At 33.3% G+C, this 9,997-nt stretch overlaps 1 protein-coding gene across 1 annotated transcript; it reads left to right on the top strand.

The window, feature by feature from the left end:
• The first annotated feature begins 955 nt into the window (after positions 1-955).
• On the top strand, positions 956-2,754 carry LOC149541603 (RING-H2 finger protein ATL8-like). The gene has a single exon (XM_089796788.1). The coding sequence runs from the start codon at positions 1,860-1,862 to the stop codon at positions 2,448-2,450; it is 591 nt and encodes a 196-aa protein (XP_089652914.1). The 5' UTR covers positions 956-1,859; the 3' UTR covers positions 2,451-2,754.
• The last annotated feature ends 7,243 nt before the right edge of the window (positions 2,755-9,997 follow it).

Raw genomic sequence — 9,997 nt, 5'->3', positions numbered from 1 at the left:
TAAGAAAGGGAGAGCAACTTGAAATTTTCCAACATGTCACAACTGAGATACAATGTTTTGTGGGCACTATAAAATACTAAAATATAGGGCATTAAGTTATAATTTATCTCCTACCTATCCATAGTGATCAAGAGATCAACATTTTGACAGTGAACTGAAAACACAACGTCATTGTGACTGAGTATGGGCCATATTTAAGCCTAGTGCTAATGCTAATTAGTGACTGTCAATTAATCTAGATACAAAGAATCAAAGCATATTCTACAATCGATCTCAAAACCAGTCTTATCAATAGAAATATCTCCCTAAAACCACTGTACCACCCATTAGTAGCAACATGGGAATGCATTATAGGTACTTAAACTACTTTTAAATCAGTCTTTTTCATCCTCTTGAAATATATAAAACCAGTCTCTGATTCCATGATTATTGGGCCTAATGATAAGGTTTCAATTCTAAATCTAATCATCATCATCAACGAATAAGCAATCCTTTTCATATGTTCTCCTTACAATTGTGTATTGTAAGCTGGGCTTCACAGTGTTTTGCAATAACGCTGCTACGTGTAAGCCACTTTCCTTGAATATATCTGCAGCGAATATTGTAAAATATGGAAAACAAGGGTTAATAGCAATTGGGAGACTTACTATCATAAATAATGTAATCACTAATACTATCATCTGGGCCACTTTTTCAAAAGGCAAATTGATGAGATTCTATACATTATTGATAAGACTAAAATGTAGGGCAATGGCTGACTGCCACACAATTCATTGAAAAGTACCTTATTCTTTTATCAGATTGTTATCTTTCCCATCACACAAAATGCACTTCCTTTTAGACGGTAGACAGATAGGATCAAGTTCAATCACTAACAATAGTGTGGTTTGACCTTTACCAAACGCTGTTTTTTTCCCATCTTGTAAAACAGCACCACCGAGCCTCCACACATTGTTATCCAGATGAGCATTAAGTTTTAGGTTTTATTTGAGTCGACCAAGAATTTGCACATGACCAAACTGTTACACATAAAGAGAGAAATATCATCTATGAACAACCAATTGGGTATTCTCATGTATATATAAAGCAAGATCATCTCTTTGTTACACATAAAGAGAAAGATCATCTATATATATACAACATTCAATTGGGCATTCTTAGTAGCATTCAATTGGGTATTGTATTCTCAGAAGTGGGTTGAGAAATCTGTGGGTCGATGCATTCTTGGATTTGCATTGTTCAATATTAAAAGGACTTGTGAGAAATCTATTCTAATTGAGCACAAAGTTGGTCTATATAACTTCTGAGAGATATATTCAGTCGAAGACAAGTGGGTTTATAACTTGTGAGAAATCTATTGAAATCAAATTGCTTTTTCTTATACGAGACCAAAGGATTTATAGCTTTTGAGAAATCCATTCAGTCAATCAGATCTGAATCTGGGTTTGCTGTCTGTGAGAAATCTATTCTAGTAGTTTTATGAGAAGTTTATTGTAGCGGAATTCTGCTTTTTGGTAGCAGACAAGTGGGTTTATATCTTTTGAGAATCCATTCAGCCAATCTGATCTTTTGAGACGGAATTGAGTTTATATCTTGTGAGAAATCCATTCAGTAATCTCATCTTTTGAGACAGAATTGGGTTTATAACTTGTGAGAATCCCAATCAGTCGAACCGGTACACTTATCACAGAAGACACAAGTGGGTTTATAAATTGTGTGAGAAATCTATCCGGTTGAAGTGGTTTATTGTCAAGTGGGTTTGATCTATTCTAGTCGAACTAGTTTTGTTCTTGAAGTGGGTCTATAATCTCTCAGAGATCTATTCTAGTCGAATTGATTTTCTTTCATAAGAGAACAAAATGGGAAGAACACTGTTGGAAACGTATAGCAATTCTGCCGACGAGGAAGTAATGTTGCGGGAATCAAATCTGGTTATAATTCTTGCTGCAATGTTGTGCTCTTTGATCTGCCTCGTGGGTCTGTTTTCAATGGTGAGGTGCGCCATGCGTTGCAGAGGTCGACGACTCGTTATTCAGTCGACGCATCGCCTGTTTTTTCCAGTGGTCGACAGGGGCCTCAGCAAGTCGGTTCTTCAAGCTCTGCCCGTGGTCGAATTCACCGTCACCGACTGCCCGGGGGCAGTCGACTGCGCAATCTGCCTGGCGGAGTTCGACCAATCGGATAAGGTCAGGAGGCTGCCCGATTGCCACCACTGCTTCCACGTCAGCTGCATTGACACGTGGTTCTCCAGCCACTCGTCCTGTCCTACCTGTCGACGGCGCTGCTCTGCCCACGTCGACGAGAAGTGCCCGTCGACTGCTCCTTCATCCTGCCCATCCGATGCCACGTCAGCACAGGGTCAGCCCGGTTCGTTGCAGTTGATTTCCTGCCCTGCCCATTATTGGGATGGGAACGTTCTAGAACATGCCCCTGATCGATATCTGCCCTGAAGTGGAGAAGATGGTTTTTGTGGGGTGGGAGGAAATTGGGGTTTTTTCAAAAAAATTTCTCTTCTTGTCTTGTGTATATATTGAGGCAATGCAATGTGTATTGTTATTATTATTATATACTTTAGTGTTGTGACTGGGTCTGTTTGATTCAGCAAATTCCTACTCTGTTTTCAATGCTAAATAGACCCATTTCATTTTCTTGGGAAATACAGCAGAATCATGTTTTGCTTTGGTCAATGTAACACATGTCAATGAAAATCAGGACTATTTTCTCAATTCCAACAAAGGTTTCGGTTAACAACAATTCTTTGAACTCATGGTGCTTCCTCTCTCTATATTTGGATTGGCACTGCTCTTTCATCCTTTAAATCATGACCCATCTTAAATCGAGGGAAGCGGTATTCTTTAGTAGTAGCTAAGATAGTCACTGCCATCTTTTCAATATCTAAGGGTCTGTTTTGGTTGAAAAAACTTTCAATAGTAGGAGTCTGTTTTGGTTATTGAGTTTTTAGCACTTATTGAGTTTTTAGCACTCCTCTTTCATTCTAATAGGTTCGATTGGTATTTGAGGGTGACATTCTATTATAATAAGATCTTAACTTGTTTTGTTTTGATGGTAGTAATTAAACAATATATATGACAATTAAAATTTAGAGACATTGAGTTGCTATATTTTAGGATATCAAAATTTCCAAAACATTGAATTCTAGTTGATGACATAAGCAAAAATATATCATAATCCTCATTAATTAAACTACAACTTTGAATTAAAATATTATATTTTTTGAAATCATATAATAAATAGATGTCAACAACCTCCCTTTAATGTATACTAGACAACACATAAATGAGAATCAGGACTATTTTCTCAATTCCAACAAAGGTTTCGGTTAACAACAATTCTTTGAACTCATGGTGCATCCTCTTTCTATATTTATGGATTGGCATTGCCCTTTCATCCCTTTAAATCTGACTCATCTTAAATGGAGGGAAGGGGTATTCCTTAGTAGTGGCTATTCAAAAAATTAAAGCATAAGATGTATAAATAGAGTTCAAAAAAAATATTAAGATATATGTTTTTAGTCTGTTGTTTAGTCACTGCCATCTTTTCAATAGGAGGGATCTGTTTTGGTTGAACAATTGTATTGTTTATTGAGTTTTTAACACTCCTCTTTCATTCTAATAAGTTTACTTGGTATTGAGGGTGAGCTTCTATTACATTAAGATCTTATAACTTGTTTTGTTTTGATGGAAGTAATTAAACAATATATATGAGGATAAACATTCTAAAACATTGAGTTGCTATATTTAAGAACATTAAAATTTTCAAAACTTCGAATTCTAGTTGATAACATAAGTAAAAATATATCATAATCTTTTTTAATTAAATTACAACTTTGAATAAAAGTATAATAGTTTAAGAAAATGTATAATGAATAGATGTCAACAACCTTTCTTCAATTTTGGGCTAGAGAATATGACAGATATAAAAGGTTCAATTTTCAAACTTGTTTATTATTTTTTTGAGGTGGGTTAGATTTTAAGTTTTGTTCAAGTTTTACTTGAGGGGATATAGTTTCAGAGGGTTTAATCCCAAATCACTATAGGGGAATTTGAGTGTTCAAATAGGTAGGTTTCTCAAACATCTAACCTCATTGGAGTCTAACAAGATTATTTGCAAAGGGATAGCTTTTTAATGGTTTTGTCCTCAAAATTAAATTTTGGAAAACTCAATCACTAAAGCTTGTTTTGCAAAGCTACAGGTTCAATGATGAAACTATTTACAAAATGATATCATTTCAACATATTTATCCTCAAAATCAAATTTAAGAAAATTCAATCTCCAAATAATTATCGTTATTCAAACCTACAAGTTTGGCGATCAATTGAAACCATCAAGTTGTAAGCACAACCACCTAATAAAGACACATCCTACAAATGCCTCAACCTAACAACAATACATGACTTACAAACTTAATGACATTTTAAAAAAACAGAGATGTGATGGACTCTCTTTAACGTGTAATGTTTCTAGTTCTGCCCATATTTTAGCCTTTACATCATACTTCTCACTGATATGTTTAAGTTGGGCAATTCTGGATGAATCCAGATGTTCTAATCTGAGTTTGTTCATATAAAAAAATAAATACGCAGACAAAATGTCGGTCCGTGTTGTCGACAATTAGCGGGCCCACGTCACATGGGCGTCGACAAGTAGAGAATGTACGACGCTTTGCCCGTAGAAAACAAAGGTAAAATACCAAACATCATTTGCATCAAATATTTGTTGAGAGCGTCTCCACCCAAGAAAGGCAAACACTAAAAACAAGTGGTGTTTGTGAGGGGTCACAAAGCCTTTAAAACTCGACCTTTCATCTTCCCCTTTCACGTGAGCATTGGTATCTCACTCGATATGGGCACAAAATTGACAAGATGCAATAGACTAGGGAAGGGAAAGCATGTGCATAGGGAATTTGTGTACTACAATGGAACCCCACAAATAAGTGTACTACTGAGATATGGAGATAAAATTTGAAGATGTAAGTTTGTATGTCCATTCTTTCATTTCTTTATAGCATGTATAGAGATACGTGATGATAGTACAATTATTCATAGTTGTATGGTAGTTTGTTCATTATTAGTTCTTCTACCGTAAGGCACGCGACTAAAGTTTCCACCTCTTACAAAGTATTAGTTCATTGATTGGAAATAGTGCTTTTTCAAACTATAACATTTAAGACTATAGTTTGTAAGATGTGATGGAATTATTTGACGTCATTTATGGAAATTTTCTATTTTCTATTGGCTATTATTATTTTTGCTGGTGGTCTTTTCCTTTTTCTGTACAAATATTATGTGAAGTATTTGAAAATGGCAACTGTCAATTTGACAAGAGATTTACGTGTCTGTTGTTGTGATTTCACAAAAACACAATAATTGTAGAGAATAAAACTTGTTCAACAAACATCCTTTGCATGCAATGAGTTGTAGACATTTTAAAGAGTTTGGTACCTAAATCTGTGTCCCAGCTTAAAAATGGCAACATCTAAGAACATTATAACATGAAAATATTCGATAAAGCACCACTTTGGCAGAAGTTGTGTTATTTTAAGGTTGAAAGAATTTGTTTAACTCTTTTTGAAGTAAAAACAATCTATTTTGATGTTTGTGAATATTGAAAAACATTTCAATTCTTCTTGGAGAGTAAGAAGAGATTTTGAAGAGGCTCCTTTCATAAAGAGTAGTGGTTTTAGCATAGTCTCAAGTATAGTTTTACTTGCCTTTTAGTTGTGTTCTATTCTTGCATAACTTTTTACTTTTTAGGGCAGTGATGCTCTTCCAGGCAATGACCAAAAAATCATAAAATTATTTCTTAGTTTATCCTCATTATCAATTCCCCTAAAATAAGGTGAAACCCTATTTCCAATTTTCTTTTCAGGCTTTCATTGGAAGATTATATAGTTTATTTTTTACTACTGATCAAAATTCAATTTTATGCTCTCTTCTTAACAAGAAATTACACAGACTTCCCTTAGAATGGGAAAATTCACTCTCCCTCTAATTCTGAATCAGTTTGTTATCTCTCTTCCCTCTTCAAGAGAAAAAATTCAAGAAAAATGAGTTCTTTAAGAGATACAATTTGATCAGATCACATAGAAAGGTTTTATAATGCATGTCTATCCTTGCATAGACCCATCCTTGTGGGTTTGAATATTTTGGGCTAACGGGTTGTCGGCTACAATCCTTTCCTTGAAATATTGCTTACAAACTTGTAATTAGACTGATGGGAAGGTCTTGGCAAGCTTTCAATGAATAATGACATTGAAACACCTTGTACCATGGCAATTACTTTTTGTATACTTAAGCTGCATCGATGTCCTTATACCTTGTAGTAATCTGCATCGATACCAATTTAAGAGCATGCATTGAATTGATGTTTGCATCCTATTTTTCTCCTTGTGGACTAATGATTCTTTATAGTTCTATGAATAAGGATTTCTTCTTAGAAGCAATTACTTTAAAAATCTTTGAATTACAAGAAGATAAGGTATTCACCTCTCACTGATGCATGATGCTGCTAATAAATTTGGTCTAAGGAAAGGGAAAATGTTTCCTTTCCAAATATATTTGAAGGATAAGGCAAGAAACTTGTCACTACCATAGTTTTAAAAGAAAGCTCAAATTTGAAAGTGGGTTTATCTCAACTAAAATGTGATGTCTATAGTTGTTCTAAGCTTGTTGCACAAATTGGGCATAATTTCATCACACTGATTATAGAGGTATCAGAAAGTGCCAAGCATTTCAAATTATAAAACACCTACTCAGTAAACAAAACTTGACTATCACCTTAAATCTTGATGATGCACTAAACAATAAATTCTTCAGTACACATTCTTCAATATTGTCTTGTGTTTATTAAAAATCTGTTGAAAATAAGCCACACTTGGACTATTGTAGATATCGATCAAATCACTATCTATTAGTAATTAGCCCTTTAATATCAACATGATTCCTCCAATTCTTGTTACAAAGCTTAAGCTCCATCTAATATGAAATGAAATGGGAATGTTAGTCAAAAGAAACTAGAAAGACATTGTGTACAAATGAAAGAATGAAATGGATGATTTTGGAGTACTTGTACAAGCACTCAGCATTCATTATGCACATATTATCATTCGAGATCAAATAGGTGTGTGGGATCGTCTAACCTTCTACTACTCCAATTGGACACTAATGTGGTTGTATGTAATGCATTTCAAGTTGAACAAATCTGAGATGATAGTAGATGGCAATTCTATGAACTAACATAATATTAGAATTTACTTCAACTGCATAATAGGATGGAGCAAGAGAAAATACCCTTCACTGCACTGTCATTCATGCACTATAGTGACTCTCCTCATGCAAGTGGCTCTGCTCGTCATTCTTGACACTTAAGACTTTCATATTCAACTTTCCAATGAAAAATCCTACAATCTCCAGTACTATCTAAGGTCACACCACTAATTTTTAATATCTTTATTCTCTTTAAGGTCACACTATTTTGTAACAACACTAAAATTTCCTACTTTCTCAATTTTAAAATTAACCCTATTAAATTACTTCCTTCTATCATACATACTTCCCTCATTCCACCAAAGGTAGGGACTCTAGCTGCTTACATAACACTTGTTTCTCTATTCACATTATGTCTTGAAATATATGATGATAACATAGTAGTTCATAAATATGGTGGTACATTAGCTTGTAACCTTATTTTGATGTCCTTTTACTTTTGATAGAAGTAAGTAAAACGTGAAGAAACAAGGTTGTATCTCTTCACATTATGAGTAGATATACATGAGAATAGTATAGTTGTTCATAAAATTAGTGTTACATTGACTTATAAAGTTACTCCATGTCTAAAGTATATTCCTTTTATATGAAACTTGAAGATATCAGTTTATATGTCCATTCAATAATCTCTTCACATTATGAATAGAAATGCATAATGATAGTAATTTTCTTATAAATTGGTGATACACTGACCCATAAAAAGTCACTCCATGTCTAAAGGATATCTTGTTCATGGTAATTATTTCATAACCCCTTACTTGTGTGTGTGTGTGTGTGTGTGTGTGTGTGTGTGTGTGTGTGTGAGAGAGAGAGAGAGAGAGAGAGAGAGAGAGAATATGAATATATAATGTTGTATGCCAATCCTCTCATTAGATTATGTGTAAAATATATGATGATAGTACAATTACTCAAATTTGGTGACACATTGATTTATTGAGTTGTTCAATGTCCAAAATATCCTTTTTGAGGTAATTTTACCACAACCTCTCATTTGCATGTCATTTGAATTATTGAAAAGATATTTTAAACAGATCTAGTAACTTATGCAATCATAAATATATTTGTCTTGTTTATAATGGTACTAATTTGTGATTCATTCGAAAAGTAAGAGAATATTTTATAATTTTGGTATAACTTTTGGCAACAATTTCATAATTATGCAATGATACACATGGTGATATGACATAAATTTGGTGATGCATTGACTCATAAAGTTATTCTATGTCAAACATACATCCTTTTTTAGATAATTTTATCATAGCTTCGTATTTGTGTGTCATTTGAGTTATTAGAAAGATATTGAAGGATTTTGTGACTTTAGGTTTGAGTCATTTATACCTATATTTATCATGTTTTTAATAAAGATAAACTATGAATCTTGTAAAAAGTAATTATGAACAAGAATCGTGTTTTATTTATAGATCTAGGTTCAAGTCCAAATCATTGAAGTACAAAACAAAGCCACTAAATGATAAGTGGTATACCACAAGAAAGAAGGTCATAGTGAACATTGTTTTCCTATGCATTGACATGGTTAAGGTCATCAAGAATATTCTCGATTAATTTCAACTACATACCTTCTTGATTTTCTCCCATGGTAGGCTTGGTGTCATGAACATTCAAGCTTCCCAATAGTATGCCAAGAAATGTGATAGAATATATCTATCTAAATAATTATTGTTCATGTAATTGAGAGGAGACCAAAGATGAGAAATATGGACTAATTGCAAGAAAATTTGACCCTAATTTTTCTTGGAGGGTTATTGGAACTACATGTTTGAGATTCATAAACCTTCTAAGTAAATGGACTATGTCCACAAGGATGAGAGACCTATATTAGATGCTAGAATTGGTAGTACCCTATCAGCATTACATAAAACCTTTTTCTACAAATCTAGAAATGCCTAAAGATATGCCATGCTTCAATCGCTACTTTGTTTCTTAAAATTGAATATAAATATGAGTATTGGAGAGCTTATAGATTTAGTGTAAATAAATAAATACATAAAAAATTTGATGAGAATTGTAGCATGTATATCTTTTTACATTTTAAAAGAAAATCCACCCTAAATTGTGTCATAGTTAGGTGAACTCACTAGGAATTATGTGCCAATCTAATAATAAGACCATATATCATGAAACAGGATAAAGTTAAAAATGATTTAGAATATGATGGATCTAATTTAAAGCCTCTTAAATTCTAGCTAAAAATGGTACTTGATAATCTCATCTTAGTCATAGAATATGTAATTAGGATTGAAAATTTCTACATGGGATGATATAGTACCAATAAGAAGATTTTGGTGAATAGTTAAAAAATTAAAATGAGGCAAATTTTCCTCAAAGTTTGGCACACAAACAATCAAAAACATTCAATACAAATATCCTAGCAAATATTGGAGTAAGCTATGCTAGGAACAAACCTTGTTAAAGGTTACATACACAATGTTAATGTGACCTTGTTAGAGGATTTCACCAAAAGATCAACTAGACCTTATCACTCTTTGATCTTGTCTAACAAGTGGCCTACTCTAAAGGACTTATAAACACCACTAATCGATGTTAGCATATAGGATTTTATAAACTTGTTGGGTCCACTCGGTTCTCTGATATTTTGTACTATAATAGTTAAAAAGTAATAGTAGAAATGATCTATTAAGAATAGAAACTATTTTTTATTATTTAGATCTTCATTCCTTTCTCTTTCTTCA

This window comes from Cupressus sempervirens, chromosome 8 (genome assembly GCF_028749045.1).
Source record: "Cupressus sempervirens isolate cs-2001-9-10 chromosome 8, ASM2874904v1, whole genome shotgun sequence".
In the NCBI taxonomy this organism is placed as follows: Eukaryota; Viridiplantae; Streptophyta; class Pinopsida; order Cupressales; family Cupressaceae; genus Cupressus; species Cupressus sempervirens.
Note: the sequence above shows the minus strand (reverse complement) of the source record. Positions and strands in the feature narration are given on the sequence as shown.